The sequence below is a fragment of the Elephantulus edwardii genome, unplaced genomic scaffold (genome assembly GCF_000299155.1).
Source record: "Elephantulus edwardii isolate Elephantulus edwardi_28Jun2011 unplaced genomic scaffold, EleEdw1.0 scaffold00103, whole genome shotgun sequence".
NCBI lineage: Eukaryota > Metazoa > Chordata > Mammalia > Macroscelidea > Macroscelididae > Elephantulus > Elephantulus edwardii.
The window spans coordinates 10,624,901-10,650,853 of record NW_006399853.1 but is presented as its reverse complement, the minus strand read 5'-3'; the positions used below and the strand labels follow the sequence as shown (position 1 = coordinate 10,650,853).

At 47.0% G+C, this 25,953-nt stretch overlaps 1 protein-coding gene across 1 annotated transcript in view; it reads right to left on the bottom strand.

The window, feature by feature from the left end:
- Positions 1-25,947, bottom strand: part of ONECUT2 (one cut homeobox 2) — a 41,219-nt gene extending 15,272 nt beyond the window's left edge. Inside the window, exon 1 of the mRNA XM_006891737.1 lies at positions 25,054-25,947. Within this exon, the coding sequence (XP_006891799.1) occupies positions 25,054-25,891 (838 nt within the window). The 5' untranslated portion in view covers positions 25,892-25,947. The remainder of the gene's footprint in view (positions 1-25,053) is intronic.
- Between the last annotated feature and the right edge of the window lie 6 nt (positions 25,948-25,953).

The window sequence follows — 25,953 nt, the reverse complement described above, 5'->3', positions numbered from 1 at the left end:
GACCCTCCCCTGGGCTTGTGAGGCTGTAAGTCACATGGGAAGAGCTTGTCCATCTTTCTCCCCTGGAGTTGCTGGTGGATTCAAATTAGGAGAGAGGAGAGGTGTGGCCTCTGGGTTAGCGTCACAACCAGTGGGTCCCACAAACGAAGAATCTTTAACCATCACTATGAGGTGATGTGAGTCAATGGTAAAATTAATGGAGTTTTGTCTTCTATGCAAGAGATGCAGGATGTCAGTTTGGAGACTAACCTGCACCGGATTCAGGCCAGGGTCTTCTAAATCATCTGCCATGCATCAGAGATCTAGACAATGAATTACAGAAGAACTGATGCCTTTGAGCTGTGGTATTGGAAAGGGTGGTGTTGGCAGTCCAGGAACTGCCAGAGTGGTGATGCTTGTCCTTAGACATGCAGCTAGGTGAGGCTATTCCTTGGAAAAGGACATTATTCGTGGAAAGATGGAGGGCCAGAGAAAGAAAGGCAGAAAAAGATGAGATGGATTGACACAGTGACTTGAGCAATGGACTCTAGTGTGTTAGAGATGATGGTGAAGGCACAGGGTTCAGGTTAGCTGTTCATTGGGTCGCCAGGAGTAGTACTCAACAGCACCTAATAACAACAACATGCAAGAGACCCAGGTTCCAATCCAACCAATGCACCTTATATATGGAACTACCCCTTGTCTGTCAGTGGAGGCTTAGTGTTGCTCTGAACTTACAAACTAAGATAGACTAGGAAGAGAGGCCTGGTCATCTAGCTTCAACAACCAGTCAATGGAATAGCCAATGAATGACAACAGTCCAATCAGCAACGAGTCATGAGTACAATGCTGGGCCAGACAGCATTTTGCTCTGTTATGTCCAGGGTCACCATCAGGGACCATAAGGCACTTGACTCCAAAGTAGCTGACACCACCAAAAGGACATCGGATGGGGAGGTGACAGGGGAACAAACAGTACTGCTTCAGGTTTAACCAGCTGGCAAAGAACACACTGAGTACGATTCCAAGAGTCTGATTGTCTCTCTTTTCAGAGACCCCACCTGTGAATACGACATGCAAATTCTGTTGGAGAGAAGGTGTCCAAGTACAACAGGGTGTCATCTGTCATGGCAAGGAAGTAAAAGGGGAAAGCACCAGGGGCATAGATGCATTTGGAGTTATCTCATTTAATCTGCACACTAATAGATGATGCTGGTACCAATCTTATTCCCATTTGCAGAGATACAAACTGAGTCTCTTGAGGTTAACATCCACCCCATAGATAAGAAATGGTGTAGCTGGGATACAAACTGGGTCACTGGGTTCCAAAGCCATACTCTTAACTACAAGCAAGACGCTTAATAGCTAAAAACTATGAGAGTCAGTTACTCTGCATAAACCTCACGCTGACATGCAGAGAAGCTACAACATGTAATATTAGCCAATTAATACGATGGTCATGGCAGACAAAGGATTAAGCACTTGTGATGTCATTCTATAACCGACATGAACGAGGTGCGGTGTCACAATTACCTCACAATGGGATGCATCTACAGTTGTTGCAGATACAAAGATTAACAAGATAAATCTTGAAGATTTCCACAGATGATAAATAATCTAGTGAATTTTAAAATGCTCAGGGGGTAATTGAAAACATACAAAATGTAGTTCTTCAATTTAAAAAAAATAAACAAGCTTCATCCATGGGCTGATAACCTTGCAATTATTACTCTATTACAATAGGTTCCTTACCACGGACGACGATGGAATGTACAACGTAAAGAAGTGGACCCCGTCCCGCATCACCCTCACCGGAGCAGGACTGTCAGAGCCACTACTGCAGCCACTGTGTCCATCCACCGTGCTGAGGACCTTCCTCTTCTTTGCTAATGTTCTACTCTGCCAAACAGAGTCTCCTTCTCTAGGGTCTGGGACTTCCTGATAACATGTCCAAAGTTGTTGTTGTTGATTGCCGTTGAGTCGAGCACAACTCATAGGGACCCTATGAACAAAAGGTCTGAAGCCCCTCTACAATATCAACATTCATCAAAGTTCATGGAGTTTCCGGAGTTATTTAGGAAGTGGATGCCACTCCTGCTTCCAAACCTGTCATAGTATGTTACTGTTTGTATGTGTCGCTGAGTTGCCTGCGATGTATAGTGACTCTAAGTACAGCAGCTCTGAACCCTTCCCTGTCCTGAGCCAGTCTCACTAACTCTGACACACCAACCTCCATCACCCCAGTTACTGTATCAATCAATCCATCTCATCTGGGGTCTCCGACTTCTGTGCTGTCCATCCACCCTTCCAAGCAGGATATCCTTCTCCAAGGACCAATCTCTCCTGGACACATGCCCAAAGTGAGGCAGAGCATCAAAATCCTAGCCTCCAAGGGGAGACTGGTTTCACCCTCTCGATGACAGACCAATTTGTTTTCTTGGCAGTCCATGGTATGTTCAAGACTCTTCTCCAGCACCACAACTCGAAGGCATCTATTCTTCTTCTGTCATCCATAGTCATGGTCCAACTCTCTGAAGCATAACAAGTAACTGAGACGACCATGGCCTGGATCAGGTACACCTTTGTATTTAAACTGACATCGTTTACTCTTCAGCACTCTGGAGAGGTCCATGACAACAGATTTTCCCAATGCAATTTGTCTTCTGATTTCCTGACTGCTGGTGTTATTAAGAGTGTTGATTGTACAAGAGTCCACAATTAAGGTTGCATAGTGGAATGTACTTGGGGCAGTGGGAGGAGTGCAGGGGGACTGTGTACCAGGGAGGGAGTCTTTCTTTTACTTTTGAAAGAGAGGAGCGAACTGGGAGCGGGGGGAGAGGGCTGGGAGGGTAGAGAAGTGCAGCAATGAAGGAATGGAAATCCAAATTCTCTGTAAATGTTCATTAAAATTATTAAAACAACAACAACAAACAAACAAAAGAGTGTTGACTGTGGATCCAAGCAAGCTGTAATTGTTAACAACCTCAATCTCTTCTCCATTTAATATGGTGTTGCCAATTGGCCCTGTAGTGAGAATCTCTGTCTTCTCGAGATTGAGCTTCAATCCATATTGAAGAATACAGTCCTTGACCTTTTGCAGCAAGTGCGTCAGGTCCTCAGTTTCAGCAAGCAAGGTTGTGTCATCTGCATAACGTAGGCTGTTAAAGAGTCTTCCTCCAATCCTGATGTCACACTTCTCCTCATAAAGCCCTGCTTCCCAAATGATCTGTTCTGCATACAGAATGAAAAGGTATGAGGGCAGAATGCATTCTTGACACACTCCTTTCTTGATTTTGCAGTGTTTCATTGCTCTATTCTGAGGACTGCTTCTTGGTCCAAGTATTGGTTTCATATAAGCACGATTAAGTGCTCTGAGATTCCCATTTTCCTCAAGGTTAACTACAATTTATTGTCATCCACACAGTCAAATATCTTTTTTGTATAGTCAATGAAACACAGATAGACATTCTTCTGGAACTCTCTGCTTTTTGCCAATATCCATCTGACATTGGAAATAATGTCTCTAGTGCCATGACCTCTTCTAAACCCAGCCTGTATCTCTGGTAGGACTCTGTTAATGTACTGTTCGAGTCTTTTCTGGATAATCTTCAGCAGGATTTTGCTAGTGTGTGATATTAGTGATATTGTTCGATATTTTCCACACTCTGTTGGGTCAACTTTTTTTTGGAATGGGAATAAATATGGATCTCTTCCAGTCAGTTGGCCAAGTGGTTGTCCTCCAGATTTCTTGGCACTACTTGGCGAGGACATGCATGGCAGCATCTGTTTGCTGAAATACGCCAACTGGTATTACATCAATTCTTGGGGCTTTATTTTTTGCCAAGTCCTTCAGAGTAGCCTGTACTTCCTCCTTCATCACCATTGCCTCATGCTCATAGGTCGTTTCTTGGAATTCTTCTGTGTCAGCCAATTCTTTTTGGTACAGTGACTCTATATACTCCTTCCATCTGCTTTTAATGCTTCTTGAACCATTCAGTATCCTGCCCATAGCATCCTTAAGCACTGAAACTCATGGCTAAAGGACATGAAACAACATTTCATACTAAGCAGTCTCTTGGCTGTACTTCTTCAAAGACAGACTCATTGATTTTTTTCTGGTAGCCCCTGGTATAGTCAATATTTTTGCCAACACCACAATTCAGACACAAATTCCTTTTGTTCTTTCTTATTCACTGTCCAGGTTTTGCATGCATATGAGATGACTGAAAATACTGTGGCTTGGGTTAGTCATACGTTAGTCCTCAACGTGACTTTTGCAGACCTGCCCATTGGGACATGTCATTTGATTTCCCGGCTGCTGCTTCCATGGATGTTGACTTTGGATTCAAATAAAATGAAATACTAGATAATCTCAAGCTTTACTTTTTGTCATGAAATTGCTTATTGGTCCAGTTGTGGGGATTTCTGCTTTTTTTCAGGGTGAGATGTGATCTATACCGAAGACTGGGGTATTTGATCTTCATCGGTAAGTGCTTCACATCTCAAGGCGAGTTGGGATAAATGAAGGTCTCTCTTTAGTTGCAAGTAGGAGGCAGATGCAACTGAGAGATAAGGTCTTACTCATTGTTCTTTGTTCCCAAGATACATACAATGTATTGAGAATTACGAGTCTTCATTAGGAAATGAATCCTCAGCCAATAGTCCTATTTGTTGCTTCCAAAATCAACCTGGAACTGCTCCCCATGGACTATACAGATAAGACTGTTTTGTGACTTATAAGGAGTTAGCTGCTTTGAGCTGCACAGATTGTTTGTAAATAGGAGTTCCAGAACCTTGGCTAATCCATGAACGTAGTTACAAATTTTGTCACAAGGTTAAGTATTTAAACCACCAACTCATTCATCAGCACACATAAACACAAGGACTCATTGGGGTTACACAACACAAATCCAGTAACCAGGGATAGCTTGATATGGTGATTCAATGCCTTAAATGTTAGTAGTTAGCTGTTACCCAAACCCACCAGAGGCTCCGTTGAGAAAAGACATGGTGATATACTCACCTAAAGATTACAGCTTAGGAAACCCTATGTTCCACTCTATGCTACGGGGTCACTATGAGTTGGAATATACTCAAGAGGAGAGAACAAGAATGTATCTGTCTATTATACATCTCCTGTCTTCATATCCATACATGGGAAGTGTAAGTAATGTGTATTGACCCCCAGCATGCCATTTTATATGCACACAGAACAAATCCAGCTAAACAAAGTTATCCCCCCAATGGAACTAAAAAATATTTCTCAATTTAATTTTAAATAGACCTCGATGTGAAGGAAATTTAATTATGTAAGTAATATGGAATACAATGAAATGCCTGTTAAAATTGCTTCCAAAGGTTTAAAATGTTTTCCCTTTCAGACAATGTAGTTAGAACAGCTTACAGGTCCATGTTAGTGCAATCTCTTGAAAAGGAGAGCTCAGAAATCAATGTGATCAGCTTTCTGAATTAAGCATGTATGAATGAGAGCGAGAGAGAGCCATATAAATCAGCTGCAGGAGCCTTCTGTGTACCTGGCCATTAAGTGACAAGGAGAGAAGGAAGATTTAAATACATACATTATCTGGGTATACTCATTAATGGAAGGCCAGCCATACCATCTACGTGATGTATCAAGACAAAACTGTCAATTATTTTAACCCTGCTCTAACAAAACCCCCATGATCCAGTTGTAGAGCCCAAGGTTCAAGAAAAAGAACAGAAACCTTAAACATTGTCTGAGCCACACAAGAGTTCCCCCCCCCCCGCCCCTTACATCATTCTTAAATGACTTCTGTATTTGCTGTCAGTGCTGAGCAAAGCAGTTGCTTTGTTTGGATTTTGTAGGTAACGAGTGGTGAGATTGGAACTGCATGACGAATTTCTGTAGGCAGAAAACCTGGACTTCTGTTTCTCAGATGTTTGGTGGTTATTTTGGTGAAAATTTAAAAAGAAAATAATGAAACCCCAAATTGGCATTAAACTAAATTTTTATATACACATGCATGATGGAGCTGGAGGTTCTCCCCAGCTGTGTGTCTCATTTCAGGACACAAAGGCTGGGAGCACAACTGTTAAAGTATTCTGTAAACTGTAAGGGTGGCTATGCCCATCCATGAAGGAGTTCCATGGGAAAAAGACTTGGTGATTAATTCTTGGTGGTTTTAAATATGGAAAAGCTAAATCCAGCGCTACCCTGTCCGTTCTGACTCACAGTAACTAGCTCTAGGCGGGAAGAGAACAGACACATAGTTTCCAAAGCTGCACATCTTTCTGGAAGCAGATTGCCACGCCTCTCTCCCGCAGAACGGCTAGTGGGTTTGAATTGCCAACCTTTGGGTTAGCAGCTGACTGCTTAACTAGTACATTCCCAAGTCTCCTCCTAGGAAACTCTATGGGGAGGCTCTTTGTTGTTAGAAGCCGCTCATTCACTAGGCTGCACCTACCAACAGTGGTATTAGCCACCGAATGGTGCATGCTCCCATCAGTGCCAATATTCATTGAACTTGTGTGCTCATCATGGGCCAGAATGGACTTGAGAGCCACTATTTTTGTTTTCACTGCTTCCTGCTGTTTGGCCCAAAGGGAAGATGAATGGGAGCCAAGCGCAGGGTCCCTGCTTGCTATGAACTAGTAGAGAGGACAAGCTATCTGCCCATAGAAGTCCAAGGTTCTAGATGGAGGCAAGGTTAGGAAGGGCTGAGCTCAGCAGTACCTGCTCCCCTTGGTCCCATCTGATGTCTCCGGGGGAAGAGGGGGGGATATCAGAGAAGAAAGCTAAGGCACCAATTGAACCAGAACAGAAATCAGGAAAATGTGTGGTCTTCTGGTGCAAGTCACGCGCAGGCTGGTTATGGCACCTGTGCTAGAGAAGAGGGTGACCTGGAGAATCCCCAGAGCTGGGAGTCTTGGGTCCTTCAAATAGGCTTCGGGGCTTCTTCCAGTTCTGCGGAATCTTCTGTCTCAGCCTCCAGTTCACAGGAAGCTTGGCTTGGCTATGCAGGGCACACAACTGACAGTCACTTAAGTCAATTGCTTACCGCTCTCACCTAATTACCATGCAGCCAGCAAAGCACCCAATTAAAGTCATCAGGGGAGGAAAGAGCCCTGAATGTTTTAATTTTAACATGAACTTCTCTTCTGTTATGCTTGGTCTCCTTCGCAAGGCGACATCATACTTAATTTCTACATAGAAAGTAATGCAAATGAATGAACTTACTTTGTGTTTCTTACTAAAGGTAAGATAATAAGGAAATCTGTTCTCAATCAGCCCCATATGGATTTTGTCATGATAAAGGAGGATTTATTCACTGAAATCTTATAAAATCCAGTAAATCAATACAGACCAAAAAACCCTAGTTAACATCTCCCCCCTCAACTATAAACTACTTATTTCAGTACTTTGTAGGAAGAATTGGACATCCCTAAAAATATGGTAGCTACTGCAAATTAAAGATCTCCAGTAACTTGTACATTTGCAAAAAAAAATAAGAGAGAAAGGAAAAAGGATAAACATATAAATATGAAACACTCATTTATAGCTTTTTCCTTTACAAGTAAATTTCATCCACTAAAATCTAAGAATTTGCAATATATCAAGCAATAGCTATTTATATGCAAATTCCGTTCACTGATAATTAAAATGTCTGAAAGGGGGGAGCAAAACCTCTGCTGGGCTGATGTGACTGCGGACTCAACTCAGGTGTTCTGAGGTGGGTAATATTTTCAGCTTAGCAGGGACTAAAAAAATCCCTTTAGTATTGTTATGACATTATAAGCTATCTTTCCTACATATTACGCTTTTATACCATTTCAGGTTAACACAGAAAACTATTTTTATTATGTAAGTTAATACTTTTATCAGTAACAAAAACCTTTATAAAATACACCTTTTAAAAAAATGAGAGGCTGAAAATATATTAGATATAAACTGATACAAACTGTTCTCCTCCCAAATCCAGGTCACCATCATTGTATCAATTCCAACACAGGGCCCTTACAGGACAGATTACAATTGTTCTGGAGGATTTCTGGGGCTCCAACTCTTTATGGAAGCAAATGGTCCGATCTTTCTCCTGGAGAGTGGCTAGTGGGTCAGAACTGCCAACTTTGAGGTTCACAGCCAAGCATTTTAAGTACTACATTACTAGGCTTTTCTATTCTCCCCAGAGTGACTCATATTGAGAATATTCTATAAAGAGATCTCTGGGGCATAATCCACAGGGAATTAGGCTAGTTCTGCTAGTTCAAAGGCCATCCCCGTCTGGTGGCTTGAATCCACCATTGGCTCCGCGGGGGAATGATGGGAGTGTTTTAACTAGCCAAATACTGATCAAATCTCCCATAGGAAAAAATGCCTGTGTGAGTTCAGTCATGGGCCAGGGACTGTTGGAGGCACAAAGATGTCTAGAAAGTGCTATTTCCCCTCAATGGCCTTGGAGAAGAGAGACAGAAAAGATCTAGAGAATTCTGTAAGATCAGAGTTAAGAAGTTGCTATATGATTTGGTCAGATGACTAGCACAGAGGTCTGGAAGGAGAGAGAAAAAAGTGATCTAGACTCACCTGGGAAGATTTCAGAGGAGGAAGCATCTGAAGTGGTCACAAAATGGGAGGGTTTAGAGAGACAAATGGGAAAATACATTACAGCTGAGACTGGGAGGAAGCACAGTATGCAGACAGGACCGTAGATGAGGGAGAGAACGGTTTGAAAGGAACATATGATTAGTACTATTTTCATGATAAGAGTCCAGAAGGAGAGCTGCATGGTGGAGTGGACTGGGGGGGGGGGAAGGGGGAGGGATTGTATAACCATGAAAGAATTTTTTTTTAACTTTTCGAAGAGAAAAGTGAACTGGGGGGAAGGGGTGGTCAGGGAAGAAAATGTGCAAAAATGAATGAATGGAAATCCACAGTCTCTATAAACTTTCAAAAAATTCCAATTAAAAAAAGACATGGTTGTGGAAAAAGAGGACACCATGTGTGTGGCACAGCAGGGGAACTGCATGATGGGAACTGCAGGAGAAGGATGGACAATCTGCTTCTGAGTGATACACTACGTGAAAACCTGCTGGAGGGTCAGCCAAGGGTTGGTTCCAACTCTTCGTTACACAACAGCAACAACAACAACCACCACCACCCTCATACTACATCTTTTCCTCACTGATGTTCAACTGAGGCTCTGGATAACACTTAATCTCCTTTGAGATTTCCTTTAAAATTCACCTTCAACTCTAGTACCTTAACCTTGGAGAAAAATGACATTGGTGAGAACTTGCTGTTGCAGAATTTGAGGGAAAAACCCTTTAAGTGATGTCCTAGTACTGACAATTCAAATGTTATCTACCAATTTGAAAGAAATATCATGAACAGAAACAGTATTCTATAAAAGAGAAGCTAGAATGGGGGTGCTGCTGTTGTTGTTAAGAACCATCTAATTAAGAACAACTCTACATAAATGGGTGTAGGAGGCGCATTTTTGGAAGTGGTAAGAGGGGTGCACAAAACACTGCTTAGGAAGAAGTCAATGGAAGGGGATAAAGGTGGACACAGGCGGGGACAGGATCTGAGAAAGCAGGAGAGGCAGGGACCTCTCAACCTACCATCAACAGGAAGATTTCCTTTTTAGAAGGAAGTCAGGTAGGAAAAGACAGGAGGGGTTAGATACTGAGAGTGCCCTTTTCATAAGGAATTCATTCTTCTATTTTGCACATGAACTGAATTCTGGTATACCTTAGAAAGGACTTGATCCAAAATGAGTTTCTCTAAATCTTTCAAGGAGCCTTGGCGGTGCAGTGGTTAGAGGGACAGACGAGTATTCAAAAGATGAGCAGTTTGAATCCACCAGCAGCTTTGAGGGAGAAAGATGTGGCAAGCTGCTTCTGGAAAGACTGTAACCCTGGACACCCGATAAGTCACGTCTACTCTTTCCTGAAAGGCCACTGTGAATCAGCACTGACTGGATACAGGGCACTTGAACTCTTGTGTCTTGGGACTCTACGGTAATGGTTCAGAAGAACATGATGTAATTGACTCTATGATTTTTAGTGCTTGGAGTCAAAGAGGACTAAGGGAAAAGCCCTATTTATGTAAAGTCCTATCAAGATGTTGTTATGTGCTGTCAAGTTGACTACAAAGTGACCCTTTGAACAACAGCTCTGAACAGTGCTCTATCCTAAGTCAATCTCACCATCTCTGACACACCTGACCAAACCCACTGCCACAGTCATTGTGTCAATTCACCTCTTCAAGGCTCCTCCTCTCCAGTGCTGGCCTTTTACCCTTCCCAGAATGATGTCCTTCTCCAAGGATTTGCCCTGAGAGCATGCCCAATGTTTGTGAGATGGAGTTTTACCATCCTTGCTTCCAAAGGGCACTATGGTTTCACCCTGAATTTGCTTTCTCCAGGACAGACCTATTTGTTTTTTTTTTTAAGTCCATGGGATGCTCAATACTCTTCTCAATCATCACAACTCAAAGATATCAGTTCTTCTGTCATCCTTATTCATTGTCCAGCTTTCAGATGCACAGCAAAAACCTGGCTAACTGACTCAAAGAGATCTATATTTACTCCCATTCCAAAAAGTGGTAATGTAACAGAATATGAAAGTTATCAAACAGTATAATTAATATCACATGCAGGAAAAATCTTGCTGAAGATTATTTGAAAATGGCTAGAGCAGTACACAGAGAACTGACAGAAATACAATCCAGACTTAGAAGAGATTGTGACACTAGGAATATCACTGCTCGTATTAGATGAATCTTGGCTGAAGTTTGTACCTAGACTTGTCAAGACTGTTGTTGTTTTGTGCTGCTGAGTCAGAACGACTCATACCTGGCCCTCCAGGAGGTTTCCAGAGACAGTAAATGGCACAGGAGGAGACTGCCCCTCCTTATTCTGCAAAGCAGCTGGTGCATGTGGACGCTGTGCCTTTGGGATTGCAGTGCAGCTTCTTACTATGAGGCCACCAGAGACCTATCAAGATAGCTTTACAAAACCACACTAAGTCCACCGGAAAGAAAATACTGTAGTGTGTGGCCTCATTTGAATTAGATGTGATGCATATAAATTAGGCTGCTTTTTTTCCTTCTTCTTCCCTTTAAGGCTATGCTTACTGTCAAATCTGTTATTTCTTGGAAAAGGTTTGACAGTGTAACCCATCAACTACCAAGAAATGCATGTCTGCAAATTCAAAGACTGCACCGCTTGAAGAAACGGCCTTAATCAGTGATTATCAAGTAGATTTCAAACTGGCTCCTAGATCTGATGCAGACATATTCATGCTCACTTTTAGAGCAAGGTTTTAGGCAACTGGACACAGAAAATTATTCTTCCCCCCCCCTTTCAGCAATGAATTAATCAAGTGATTTGCCAGAATTATTTGGGGCTAGATTTTTCTTTCCTTCCACTCAAGAACTACTGAAATAATCGGAGGGAATATCATATATCCTATCCTAGACTTTCTTTTGAAGGGATTTTAAAGTTATGATCCCTGAGAATCACTCAGCACTAAATTAGGCCTGGAAAAAAGTTTTTGGAAATAAAGCAGAAGTTTTACATTTTAATTAGCTTTGGAAAGTCAAGAGCCATTTCAGAGGAAACCCAGAGGGATATGGGGTCTGCCCAGTCACTGACCAGAAGGACCCACCTGCCCCTTGTCTCTAGAATCAAATCACAAATAAAACCAAACAATTGATTGAAAAGGGCCAGAGTCAAGGGTCAGCGCCTCATGTCAGTTCTTACCCTGGCCAGGCCATATAACTCCATTGTGTAGCCTGAAGTGACTCAACACCCCTGGCCCTTTGGAAGCAGGGGCAGTTGCCATGGTAAGATTATTCCCAAAGAGATCTCATCACCAATGATGCTCACAAAATCAAACCCCAGTTCTGAATTTATTATAGGCAGTCACAACCCATCATTCTCTAAAAAGTGAGACGATGAGGTTTCCAAAAAAAATGAATATGAAGTATTAAAAAATCAAGATGACTGGGAGATAGAAGTGGGACACAAGGCACCCATCTGTGTAGAGAATAAACCTTGAAAGTAATCTTGTATCTGAAATGTCACGTAGACAGTAACAGTGCTGCAGGGAGTAGTGTGGAGACAAGTTCAACCTCTCTGTCCCCAACAGAGGTGATGACCTTCCATTTGCCAGGCAGGATGGGTTAGTGTCTTTTGTCCTTTCATCCACTGGCCCCCTCCTCCCTTCATGACATCTGACCAAGAAGCCACAGGACAGAGGAAGACATCAGGCCCTGCTTGTTCGGTGTCGCTGAGGTCTAGAGGTTGGAGTACACTGGTCAGAGGTTGGGGTACACTGGTCAGGCTCCTCAGTGGAGGTGGCGGTGAGTGTGGGTTTAGCCCCTTAAAAGGCCCATCTCCCCTTTAGAGGCTAAGTTTAAGTTGAAGCTCCCTCTGACGGGAGGATGGGAGCCTTGGCGGCGCTCAGTGGCGCTGTTCATGGTGCTGAAACTTGCGCCCAGTCACCCACTCGCAGGCACTCTGGTCGCTGGGGGCTCCCGGCTGGGATTGATGCAAGGCAGGTGTGAAAACAGCTGCCGCCCCCAGAGCTATAGCCAGTTCCACAGTTTGGCTCTCAGTTTCACTCATGGGCTCCCTTCTTTGCAATTGCAAACAGGAGGTTCACGGTTTCTTTCCCAGGAGGGATCCCCAGGGACCACCTCTGGTTTTCTGATTTGGCATCTCTCTCCCCTGGTGCTCCCTGCTGATACTAATTCTCACCCCCAGCCTTTGTCCAATATGGTACCTCTGCAGAGCAGAGCACCTGAAGAGTTGGCACACCCACACTGGCCCATTCCTCTCTTATCTCCCACAGATTTAAGAATTTGTTTTGTTTTTTTTTTTTTCTGCCCCTCTTCCCTTAAGTACTTTCAATGAAGCAAGATACTTTAACATGTAAGGTAGGAGAAAGACCTCAATGTGACAGAACGATTGATTTCTCCATTGACTATGAGCTGGAAGAAGCAAGCCCAGAGTCCCAAAGAACCAAGGGAAAGGTCCTTTTACTTTAGAGGGAGACAGTGTTTTTGCATGGGTGGTGACTCAAGAGTGTGGACGTGCCCAGGGAACTGCTTATTGCAGTCAGAAGTACCCAGCAGGTGGCGCTCATGTCAGAGGTGGAAGCCTGGACTGTCTTTCCTCCTTGACCTCCACCCTTTTCTGTCAAACCACCCCCAGTCTCATTCGCTGGTCTGCCTTCCTCTTGATCCAAGCACTTATCCAACCTATATTCCTGTTAAAAGCACCGTTTGCACAACTGCGTTTACTGTAATGCAGTGATGAAGGCAACATAAATTTCAAAAACCAGAAGGGCAATGGGAGCATTTTCTTTCTCATCATGATTGATGGTGCTCAGATCAAAATTGTTTAATCATCAATCACATGATTCAGCAAGAGGGAGATGTTGTAAACAAGTTGTGCAACTATATTTTTTTGGTCAAAGCCCTGGAGGGGGGTCTCTGGGCTGGGCCAGGCCTCGGGAGGGGCAGAACCAGCCGATGGTCCCTCCTTCCTACCAGGGCAAAGCTGGCTGAAGCCTCCAGAATGATTGGCGTGCCCTTTGGCTTGTGCTGCACAGACGCAGTTGGGCCAGGGTTAATGGCACTTTGCAGGGAGCTCCAATTGAGTAAACAAAAAAATGCCTTGCCCTGTTCTAATGGAGCACATTATTCTAAGGCCTAAGCCTTCCTCCAGACCCCTGCAGCTGCTCGGCAGGTCAGTACTACCAATAAAGCAATTAGCCAATGAGAAAACTCTTCTTCCCCGAGGGGGACTCGTGGGTTTTGCAGCAGTGCTTGGCTTTGGGTTTTTTAAACAGGCAATCTGAGTTGATCTGAACCTCTTACATCAGACTCCAGGATGAGAGTGGAGAAATGGTGTGTTTGCTGAGTGTGATATTTTTGAGGACTGGTCCTTGCTCAGTCTGGCCCTGGAGAGCTTACTGCTTCCTGTTCAATTAGCCTGAACCAGAGCTGAACTGTGCCCTTTGAACTCACTCAGCAGATAAATACATTAGCTCACCTAAGGAATCATTAATATTTTTCAATCACATAAAACAAACATGAATGTCCAAAAACAACCCAAGAGACAGCCAATTAGGAATATCTCGTGTACCATGTTGGGGAGAAAATAAAATCACAAATGGATGTTATTTAAAGAGCAAGAAAGGTCAAGGAAGAAGAAATGAATTTTGCCAATAGTTTTGGAGACAGGGGAATTGTATGTTTTATATCTGCAAGCAAAAGGAATGTTGCTGTTGTAACTGCCATCAAGCAATCTCTGACACATAATCAAAAGAAGGAAACATTGTTTGGTCTTTTGCTATCTTTACAATTGTTGCTATGCTGAAGCCTTTTGTGGCTGCCAAAGTGTCGATCTGCCTTGTTGTCAATCTTACCTTCTCCTTTATGCTGAGACTTTTACAAGCACATCTTTTTCCAGGGACAGGCTCCTTCTGAAAACAGCTCCACATGCAGACGAAGCTATTGAAAATAGTATGACTTGGGCCAGGTGCACCTTAAGCCTGACGGTGACATCTTTGCTTCTTAACACTTTAAAGATGTCTCCTGTACCAGGATTTATCCAACGCCACGTGGTGTTTGATTTCTTTTTTTTTTTTTTTTTTTTAAATTTTTGTGTGCGTGTACCGTCAAATCAGATCTGACTGGTACAGGAGGATATTGCGCCTCCTTTTCCGGCAGAGTATCTGGTGGATTCGAACCGTGCGCCTCTGGGATTGCAGTGCAGTTTCTTGCCACTAGGCCACCAGAGCTCCCCGGTGTTTGATTTCTTGACTGCCGCTTCCACGGCTGTTGATTGTGGATTCAGGTAAAAAAAGATAACCAATCCTTGACAAACCCCCAAATTTTCTCCATTGATCATCATAATGTTGCTTTTGGTCTGGCTGTGAAGATTTTTGTTTTCTGTAAATTGAAGTAGAATCCATACTGAAGGCTGCAATCATTGATCTTCATCACTAAGTGCTTCAAGCTTTTTTGCTTTCAGCAAGCAAGACTGTGTCATTCGCATAGTGCAGAGTTTTAATGAATCTTCTTCTAATCCTGATGTTACTTTTTTTCCACGCAGACCAGCTTTTCAAATTATTTGCTCAGCATACACATTGAGTAAGCACAGTAGAAGGATACAACCTGGAGGCACACATCCTGATTTTAAACCATACAATATCTCCTTGCTTATTGAAAAAACCAAAGACAAAGCCTTTGGTCTGTGTGCAGGTTCTCCAGGAGCATAATTAAGTGTTCTAGAATTCCCACACTTCACAATGTTATCCATAATTTGTTAGGATCCACAAAGATGTCTTACTAGTATTCTCAGCTTTCAGCCAAGATCCATCTGCGACCAGCTTTGAAGTCCCTCATTCCACATTTCTTCTGTATGCAGCTTGATTTCTGGCAGTGCTGCTACCGTTTTTTAAATTATCTTCAGAATGCTGCCACTATTTTTTAAGTTCTCTTCAGAAAAAATGTGACTTCATGTGATATTAAGGATACTGTGAGATAATAATCTCCACATTCCGGGGGATCACCCTTCTGTGGAATGGGTGCAAACAAGGATGTTTCCCCATGCGTTGGCTAGGAAGTTGGTTTCTAAACTTGGCATTAGGTAAGTGAGCACTATCAGTGTTGAATCTATAACCTCTCAACTGGTATTTCATCAATTCTATCCCAATTTGACAGAAATGAGTTTTGAGTTTCTGAGAATCTACTCAAGGCTGTCTTTGGCTTTCATAGACTTGTTCCAATTGTCTTCAGCCTCAACTTGAGCTTGGATATGAGCAATTGATGGTTTGTTCCACAAGCAGCCCCCGGCTATGTTCTGATCAGGGATACTGAACAACATTTGGCAATTCCTGTTCCACCTATAGGGAGCTCTGGCTGCATAATGGTCAAGAGTTGCACTGTCAACCCAAAGGCATGCGGTTCAAATCCACCAGCTGCTCTGTGGATTGATCTCCTTCTGTGAGTTATATTGCCTCTGAAAACCTGCTGGAGAGCCAGCTGTGAGTCATTCTGACTTAACGGTACATAACAACAACAATATCTATAGTGCTTTATTTTAAAAGTCATACTTCTCTCTTGACCTAGTCTCTGCCCACCGCCACCAGAGCAAAGAACTCTAAGTTTCTCTTTCTCTGGGAGCAACTTTGGTGTCCATGTTCACGACTCCAAAACACTGCATTTCTTTTTTTTTTTAAATTTATTTTATTTCATTACTTTTTGTGTGTACCGTCAAATCAGATCTGACAGGTACAGGAGGAGATTGTTCCTCCTTCTCCAGCAGAGCATCTGGTGGATTTGAACCATGCACCTCTGAGAATGTAGTTGCAGCTTCTTTCCAGTAGGCCACCAAAGCTCGCCAACACTGCATTTCTGAGGACCAAGATTGTTATGGTTGGAGCATTACTGTTTCTAAGTGACTCTGTCTACATAAACCAATCGAATGGTTTGAATGAAATAATTTTACAGCAGAAAATGATGCTCCAGAGACACTTTGATTCTATGCCTGTAACCAGATTTTCTTTGGGGGTGGGGAAGAGGCAGATGCTAACTGCATCTATTCTGACCTTTTCCCTGCAAGTAATTTTAGGAGGATGAGAACAACATCCCAACTCCTTCATTGCACATTTCCATTTGATTTCACTTCCCTTCCCACAATCCTGCCTTCTGACCCCTCCCCGCCTCCTCCCTTTTCATTTTTGTTTGGTTTGGAGTGTGGGCTTAATGCCCAGCTATCCTAGATGAGAACACTTAAAGGCACATCACAAGCACGAAGGGTAAATCTATTGAACGAGGGTCTTTAACTATGTGGTTTCCTTAAAGGGAAAGGTTGGATCAATAGGATCAATATGAAAGGTTTCCCTGGCCCTGCATAAAAGGGTAAGGGCTTCTCATTTCACTGGTTTAACTTTACTCTCTGACAAATGCAAATCAATGGATCTGTGTTTACAACAGATTCCCTAGCAGACTCAATTTAGGCAAAGCCCAGAGCCTCGCCCTGAGGGTGGGGAGTCCAAGCTTGCTCCAGGGAGCAGCTTCTGGCTCAAGGTCCAGGGAGGGAGTGAGGGGCAAGTCGGTGCTGCTGAACAAGCACCCTTAAATTAGGGGCTTGCTGACCACCCAATCCTCCTGCTGGAATTAAAGACGCTTCTCCAAAGAGGGCAGAAAAATGGAACATCCATGGTCCCTCCAAATATGTCCACCCCACATAAAAATGACAGCCACACTCCTGGGTTCTGTTCAGCCAGACACCTTGGCTTCCTATTGGTATAGATCTGAAGGCTGGCTGTCCCAAGGAGGCTGGAGTAAATATTGACAGCAGAATTATCTGAGCTCCAGAAATGATCTTCCCGCCCCCTTTCTTAGGCAGTAACTGGCTCTTAGCAGAGGCAAAACCAACCACTAACGTCGTGGGTTATTTCCTCTTTCATTTTACCTTTCTCTTTAAAAATGTGATGCTTTCCAGAGATTACATGACTTCAAGTCAATACCAGTTACAGAGAAATTATTTTTCTTCCTGCAGGAGAAAGTATATGTATATTTGATTACAGGAGCCAAAGTCCAATGCTGATTAAATTACATTGGAGGTGTGCTTCCAACCCAAACAAAGTCTGCTTTCCACAGAAGAGTAATTGGTCTTCAAATAGTGAAAGAGGCGCCAAAGTGGAACTCAGAGCCTCCCTCCCCTTTGGGGTGATCATGTGGGCATTTTTCATAACAAATGCCCGAGGCTTTTAGGAATCCTGCTCCCACAGCAGAGTGCAGTCACATGAGCCAAAGGCCACTAGCCTATGGTTCTACCCATAGTGCTACCCATCTTGACCAAGGTAGGTTTCAGACAGACCTCATCAACTTCCCTCCCTGTCCCTAGACAAATCTGCATTTCCCAGGGTTTGCTGGCAAGATTTGCAACTCAAAATGCCTTTCCCAAAGGCCCTGAAGTCAAATGGGAGGGCAGTCTGGGTAAGGATGGCCCCCAGAGATTAGCCTCCTTGAGCAGGACCAAGTCAACAACATAAATGACCTTATGAGGTCCTCAGAATGGACTCTCCTTAAGCAAAGAAAACAACAAAGTCAGGAAAAAGATGTGTTCTTAGTAAGCCTCTAATAAGTTCCTAAGAAAAAAGCTGTGGAGGCTTAGTGGTAAGGCATTGTGTTATCAATGCAGAAATACACTGTTCAAATCCACCAGCTGCTCCAAAGGAGAAAAATTGTTGGAGGGTCAGCTAAGAGTCAGTTCTAACTTAATGTTACCTAACAACTACAACAACAGTTTCCTGGTGGTGCCAAGGTTAAATACTCAGCTGATAACCCACAAGTTCTCTCACTAACTCTCATTACCATCTAATCAGAACCAATTAACTCTCTAGTGGGTTTTCAGAGGCTGTAAATCACACAGGAGGAGATAGTCCATCTTTGTCCCATGGAGCAGCTGGTGGATTCAAACTGCCTTCCTTTCAGTTGGCACCAGTGCTCTCTAACCAAACAGTGAGTGAGTGGGTCAAATTCACCAACATTTTCTTGGGAGAAGAGACCTGGTGATCTGTTTCCAGAAAGACTGCAGCTCAGAAACTATGTGAGGCAACTCCAACCACTGTAAGTTAGAATTAACATGAAGGCACACAAGGAACCACAAACCATTAAACCCTTTACTGTGAACTGACAGGTTGGCAGTTCAAACCATTGGGAGGCCCCTCAGAAGGAAGGCCTAAAGATGGACGTGAAGGTTGTTCCTTCCAAGCCCTGTGCCGGTCTACTCTATGGAACACACGTGGTTGCCATAAGCCAAGCCTAAGTCAGCAGCATCTGGTTTGATATTTTTAAAAAGAGGGTCAGGGAATCCTGGGATGATGAAGAGAGATATTGTGCTCCGCTGTTACATCCAAGACTGGAGGTTCAAATCCACCTTCAGGAGAGGCACCCTGGAAGAAGGGCCTCATGATTTATGACCCACAACCCAGCCACTGAGAACCCCATGAAGCACAATTCCACTTGGACACGCATGAGGTGGTCCCGGGTCAGAGACCACTCGAGGGCAACTGCGTAAGAGGGTCAGAGGTGAACACGGTCCATAGAGTCTGAAGATGAGGTCTGAAACCTAGGATTCCAAACCTTCACCCCCTATTCAGAGCCCTTTATCCAGGCAATATTTTTTCTGCTTATTCCCTCCTCACATCTTTTCCTTTGGCAAGAACCCAAAAATGAAATCGTGCTCTTCTCCTTTGGAATTCTCACATCTCCAAGGATCCCTTCACACGATGACAGCCTTTCCATGAAGACAGCCTCTGCCAGCTTATCAAAGGAGTCTGGCCCTGGTGCTGGCGGGGGCAAAATTCCCTTCCTGAGAACTTAACGCCTACCATTCCTCTGCTGAGAAACAGGTATGCAAAGAAGAGCAAACCTAGGGGCCCACTCAATGTTGAGAGATCCTAAAACGAAGGCTTGGCTAGTACACAAGCTCTCCTCGTCCTCCTCAGCGTCCAGGCTCACCCCATGCAGGATCCTGCTGCCTGTGGGCAGGTCTTCCTCAGGATAATAATGGGCCCTCATAGACAGCAGTCATCATTCTAGAGAAAACCTGAACTGGGGGTTTTGGGACCGTCTAAGACCCTATCCTCCAAGGTTCTTTTACCCCCATAGAGCCCAAAAGCCTGGGGGAGGAGAAAATGGAGCTAGTTGTAGCCTAGAAAAGAAGGAACTCCCCCAACCTCTTTGGTTAGCCCCCGGCCTCTCTCAAATGGTTTAGGAAGGGTTAAGAACAAGTTTCAACTAGGAACACAGGTAATGTGTCCATGATCCAACCCCACTCTGACCCTCACTTCCTCCAGCCTGGGGAGAAGAGAGACACCTGCTTACCAGCCACTGTTCCTCAAAGCAGAAGACATTTAGGTGTGTTCCCCTCTCACCTTTTTCCCCCCTAACAACCTCTTCCTTCCAGACCAGGGCCATCTCCGGAGGGAAAAAGTCTCAGTTTGCTCAAATGGCAGGATTTAGAATTTTTATAAATAAGAGTAACTTCACCCTCCTCCCTCCCAGCCCAAGGCCGCTGCTCTTGCATTTCTTCCAGTGAAATTCAACTCAGCGTTCCCTCCGGGAGCAACTTTACCTTTTGTGGAGTGACGGTTGGGACAGGTGGCAGTACCCCACAGACGGGAAGGAAAGTGTAAAAGTTCTTTCTTTTCCAATCCTGGGGCATGAATGACTGTGGGGAATTTGAGTCCTGGTGGACAGACCAGAAACAAGAATTCTCTCTCTGGCTGGTGGAAGCGGCAAGGGGAGGCCCTGCTTCTTCTCCAGCCACATCTGGAAACGAGAGAGTCTTCTCTGGTCAGTCCAGACCCTCTTTGTCCGCTGGGCCACGTTTAATTGTCCAATTAACACACCTGCACAGGGAGTCGGCCAAGGGGACTTTTAGGATGAGTTACAGCAGGCACTGCAGGGGATTCACAGTTTTAGACACCTGTGGTTTCCAACCTTTTCAAATTTCGCCTTGATGGCTCAAACAGGTGGGGGATGAATTTCGTAACTATCGGGGCTTTCTCCCCTGGAACCATCTGGGCAAGCTTGAAGGAGGTTAAGTTTGTTCCGGGTCTGATGGGTCATTTGCAGGCTGAGCGGGTGACAGGGTTAAGAACAAGCCGTCCTGTGCAGCACCATCGTGGGAAGCAGGTGAGTCTTTCATGGAGAAAGTAGCCAGGAGTCCTCAAGGTGGAAGCCCCACGAGAGGAAGGACTGGGGCAGGACCTGAGGGCGAGGGTCTGCCTGGACCTTGGGTCTGAAGCTGGGACAGCAGAGGGAGCTCGGGGAGCCGGGGTGCTGGCGAGGGCGCTGCTGGGAAGAGCGAGCCGTCGGGCTGACTGGAAATGCTCAGGATCAGGTTCCAGATCAATGAAATCTGGGTCTACACGTTTACGTTGTTGTTGCCAACATTAATGCTCTTTTAATCTTCTAAACATTATCAGCATCGATCTCCCTCCATATACACATTTGTTTGAGAAAGTGACATAACCACACAGTGGAAAGCCTGGAATAAAAATAAATGCGCAGCCTCGTGCGTCCGGGACGCCTGGCGGCGGGCGCGGGCTCTGGTGCGCTCCGGCTCCTGCGCGGCTCCTGCACAGCAGAGGCCGCCCACCTGCAGGCGTCGGGATTGGGCCAGGTGTTCAGGAGGCTCCGGAGGCTTGACAAGCCAGGGGCGTAGCAGGCTTTTCATTTATTCATCTGAGCGGCTCTTGAGGCAAAAACTTCCCCGGTCCCCGTGCGTCTGTTGCGTACTGATTGAACTAAGGCGTTGGGGACAGGTGAGCTAGCCCAAGAGCTGCACTGCCCAGCTGCAGAGCTCCGAGATGGAAAGAAGGCGCTAAGGAGGTCTCAGTGCACTCGGGTGCTCCTTGGGGTGTCCCGCAGCCATTGGAGGCAGGCACACACCTGGTGCCTTGGCAGGACCCACTGCCAACTGCCTGGCCCTTTTCTGTCGCTACATGGTTAGGTGACCCAGGAGACATCAAGGCAGGTTGTTACCGGCACAGACTGGCTGGGAGCTACAGCCTTAGCAAGGTGGGGGAGCTTGGCTAAGCCCAGACACCCTGATTAGCAGGCCTGAAGCTTGGCCACAATTTAGAGGTTCTGCTCTGTCTTCCTGGCAAGCAGCCTCTCCAGGCTTTCCTTCGTGGGAAGCCCCTTTAGATTCTAGCCTGGGTTCTCTCAGTGCCCCCCTTTGAGCTGGGTTTACACTCCTCAAAATCTTAAGGCTCAAATCCTCAAAGTGTTTGTGTTCACAATGGTTGGAATTTGTCTTCACCGCCTCTTATTGTGTTACCCAAAACAGTCCAGCGGGGACAGGCCTTGGGGCTTGCCCAGGAAGCCTCTCAGGACCTGGTACCCACGGCTCCCAGCTGGTGCCATCTGAAGTCCCCTTTCCGTTGGCAATGCCACACGGAATCTGCGGACCCAGATTTCAATGTGCACACACGGGTGAAGTCACTAAGAGCCTAGAAAGACCCTACTCTGTCGGAGTTGTTTTAAAGGTAGGTTTGCGATGCTCGCTTGAATCTGACTTCTAAGAAGCAGCCCCAAGAGCCACAGGAGAAGGAGCCAGGGCAGCGCTGAGGAGGAGAGAGAAAGGGGCAACGTCTGGGCTGAATGGAGGCGCGGCTGGGGGCAGCAGGCCAGGGGATCCGGCGGCTTGTTTAACCCCCGGGGCGAACTGCCCGGCGGGGATTCCAATCGATACTCCTGGCTGAGAAGGCCTCGCTTTTCTTCTCCATTTGCTCGCGTTCCCCAGCGCTCAGAGCACGTAATACCTACTTACCAGGCGCAGCCAGGGCGGCAGAGTCTGAAGAGACTGATCTGCTGACCCCCAACTGAAAAGCCTCCTGCGTAATAATAACCACTCAACACACTTGTAGTTGCTGATAAAATGGTCAGATAAAAAGGCTAAAGCTCTTGTCCCTTTTCAACCCGGGGTAATAAAACAGACACGCATTTGAATGCTTGAGCATTGCCGGGTCATCCGCAGGAACTGCCTGGTTTCCCAGACAGCTTCAGCCAGTCCTGGTGGCGCGGTGGTTAAAAGCGCTCTGAGGCAAACCAAAAGATTGCTGGTTCAAACTCACAGCTGCTCCATCAGAGAAAGACGTGGCGTCGGCTCCTCTAAGGAATGAGGCCTTGCAAACCCGATGAGGCCTTTCTACTCCGGGTCACCAAGCTGCTTTCTGTCGGAACGACTCCATGGCATAGGGCTTGAAAGAGCTGTGTCTTCCACGGAAGTTGCTCCAGCGCCCCAAACCTGGCTTGTGGCGAACTCTGACACCTTGTGGGCAGGGGTCCCAGGAGTGTGTCCTGGAGGGATGTCACTTTCCCTCAACCTTGGGGACATTGTAAAAGTTGATGGCTTTAAAAAGGAAAGCATTTCTCTCTTCTCTCACCAATTCATAAAATACGCGGCAGAAGGCAGTGTTTTTAAAAGCTCTGTCCTTAGCCAGACCGGCGTGAGAGGGCGGCAGCGCTCTGGGATGGGCCTGGGAGAGAAGAGCTGGCATCCTTCAGTAAAGTGTCCCACCCCAAGACCAGCTTCCAAGTTCCCTCTGGTTCCCTGTGCCCCGCTCGCCCCAGGGGAACGTGGGGTCTTTACTAGGGGCCTCAGACAAAGGGGTACCGTTTGGAATGACTAGGAAGAAGCACCCTGTGCTATATTTTTCACTGCTTTCCTCTTCTTACTGCTTAATCTTTGCCAGAATCTAAGAATGATTTTGAGAAAATGACGGGAGAGGATGAAGAGAGTGCCGGTCGGTTTCCAAACCCAAGTAACCATTCAGAACCGCTGGCTTGGGGAAAATCCTTGAGGAAAACTGTCAGGTTTTGTTTCTGCCTTGTCGGATCAATACTAAGGGCGATTATCAGAGAGAGGCTGGGATCCTGAAGCAGCGGGCAAAGGCGGAGACTGTCAGCAGAGAGGAAACGCCCTCTCCGCAAGCCCCATTCACAGCCCGAGCCGGGCCAGGCGCCTTGGGGTGCTGCCCAGAAGCCACTCAGCGGTGCGCAGAACGGGAACCCAACCTTGCTCCTGGAGACGCGTGCTGCGCGGGGCTGCCTCCGAACCGCGTGCGCGCGTCCCAGTATCAACGCCTATGCAAATCACGGCAAACACAAACGGTCCCCCCAGATCACGCACCGACCCCGACAGCTCGCCTCAGCCCCAAAGAAGCGACCCATCCCGGCCTACAGTGGGGTATTGTGTCATCCCCAAGGGGGGAGGGGCTGGACTTTGAGCCTGCGGCTGGGTCCTCGGGACACAGCAGGCGCCCCGCGCGCCCCGCGCCGCGTCTGTGCGCACAAAAGCGCGCAACCGTGGGCCCGGCAGAGCCACTGCTGCGTTTCCCCTTCTCGGCTCCGGCACCCGCAGCCCACACATGGGGTTTCAGAGCGCCAAGAACAATAGAGGGCTGTACCTCACCGGTCGGCCGCTAGAGGAGGCACAAAGGGACAGCCGGCTCCAGAACAATGTAGCCGGCGCTTCCCCGTCCCTCCCGCAGGCCGCCAACCCTCCCCGCGGCTGCGCTCCTCCTTGCACAATCGGCGCCCGTTCAATGCAAAGGCGGAGCTAGCAGCCCGAAGCCAGATGCTCTAACTAACCTGCATCTTAATTTCTCCGCACCTCTTTCACCGCCAGCACCTAGTCTCGCCCAGAGCACCAGCAAATCTCAGCAAACGCTCAGTAAGTCGTTGGCGCAGCGGCGACCAACGAAGGAGGCTGGGCACTCTCCACTCTGTCTCTCCACTCTGGCCTTCTCTAAGTCAGTGCAGGTGGCAGTCCCAGACTTCGTCCTCGCTCCCTTCCCTCCGCATGGGCGGGGGCACTGGCACTCGCCCGGGGCCGCCTTTGGGTCGCTCGAACCCGGGCAGAAAGTCCGGCTTAATGCCAAGGTCAGAGTCCGGCTCCGGGAGCGCTGTGGTGTCCCCAGCCGCCTGTTCCCGAGCGGGGCAAGGCCGCGGCTCCTGCCTGGGACCCAAGAAGTTTGCCTGATGTGGTGGGCGGGAGAGGAGCGATGCTCTTCCCTTCTAAGGGGCAGCCCCCAACTGCCTTCACACAGGTAGACTAGGAGCTTATTAAACAAAACTGTATTGTCTAAAAAAACAGTTCAAATGCACAGAATAAAGGCAGACCCTTCTCCAAGAGTCATAGAAAGAGGGATTTCAGTCAGCAGCGCACCCCCATCCCGCAGCCTACTGCCCGGGAAGGTCAGAAAGGGGCAAACGTTAGCACTTTGGTGGACAGGCAAGTGACACCGGGGGTGGGGTGGAGTAGTGTGTGTGTGTGTGTGTGTGTGTAGGCCAGTGAAAGTCCAGAAGGAAGTGAAGGAAGTAAGAGGGGAAAAAAAAAATAGGAGAAAATGAGAAAAAGAATAGACGTAGAGAAGGAAGAAGTACCGGGGAGGGGTAGCTAATGAGGAAAAGCCTATTGGTGAGCGCGCTGCCGCTGGCCCCAACGCCGGAGCGCCGTCCCCAGCGGCCTGGCCCCGGACCACCGGGCTTACCTGCCAGGCGTAAGGCGGACATGCGCTGGAACTCGGGCTCCTGCAGCCACTTCCACATCCTGCGGAAGGTCTCTCGGCCCGATTTGAGTTTACTCCACGGTTTGGGGTTCCGGAGCAGGTCGGAGAGCGTCCCCTGAGACCGGCACAGTACCCGCTGCGCGAAGATGGCCTGCGGGATGCTGTAACGCTTCAGCTCGGCCGTGATGCGCTGCGCCACCTCCTTGGTGTTGATCTCCTCCAGCTGGCCCGACGTGGCCACCTGCGAGCCCGAGGAAGACGAGGGTGGCCGCTCGCGGCTGGGCGCCAGCACCGGCCCGTGGGACTGAGCGTGGCCCGGGTGGTGCAGGCCGTTGAGGTGCGACATCATGGCCGCGGGCGGGGTGGCCAGGCCGCGGGACAGGTGCTGCTCACCGCGGGTCAGCATGGCAGTGTGGTGTGCGTCGAAGTTGGGGCTGAGCATCTTGTCGTGGCCCGGCGGCGCGTAGTTGGGCAGGCTCTGCTGCGCGTTGTGCAGGCCGCCCAGCCCGTTGCCCAGCGGCGTGGCGGCCAGCGGGGACAGGCTCTGGCCCATGGCCGGCATCTCCTTGTAGGGGCTGTAGAGGTTGTTCATGGCTGGCAGCCCGCGCTCGTCGCGCATGAGGGTGAAGCTGCCGCTGACGTTGCCCGCCAGGCGCTGGTGGTGGTGGTGGTGGTGATGGTGCGGGTGGTGGTGCGGGTGCGGGTGGTGGAACTTGTCGGACACGGTGGAGATGGGCGGCAGCGGCTGCAGCGGCGTCAGCGTGGTGTAGGTGTTGCTCATGCCCATGCCGGGCGGCGACGAGTCGCAGGACATGCTCATGGCATGGTGCAGAGGGATGGAGAGCTCGGGCCGGTAGTCGCCGCCGTCCAGGATCGAGGCCA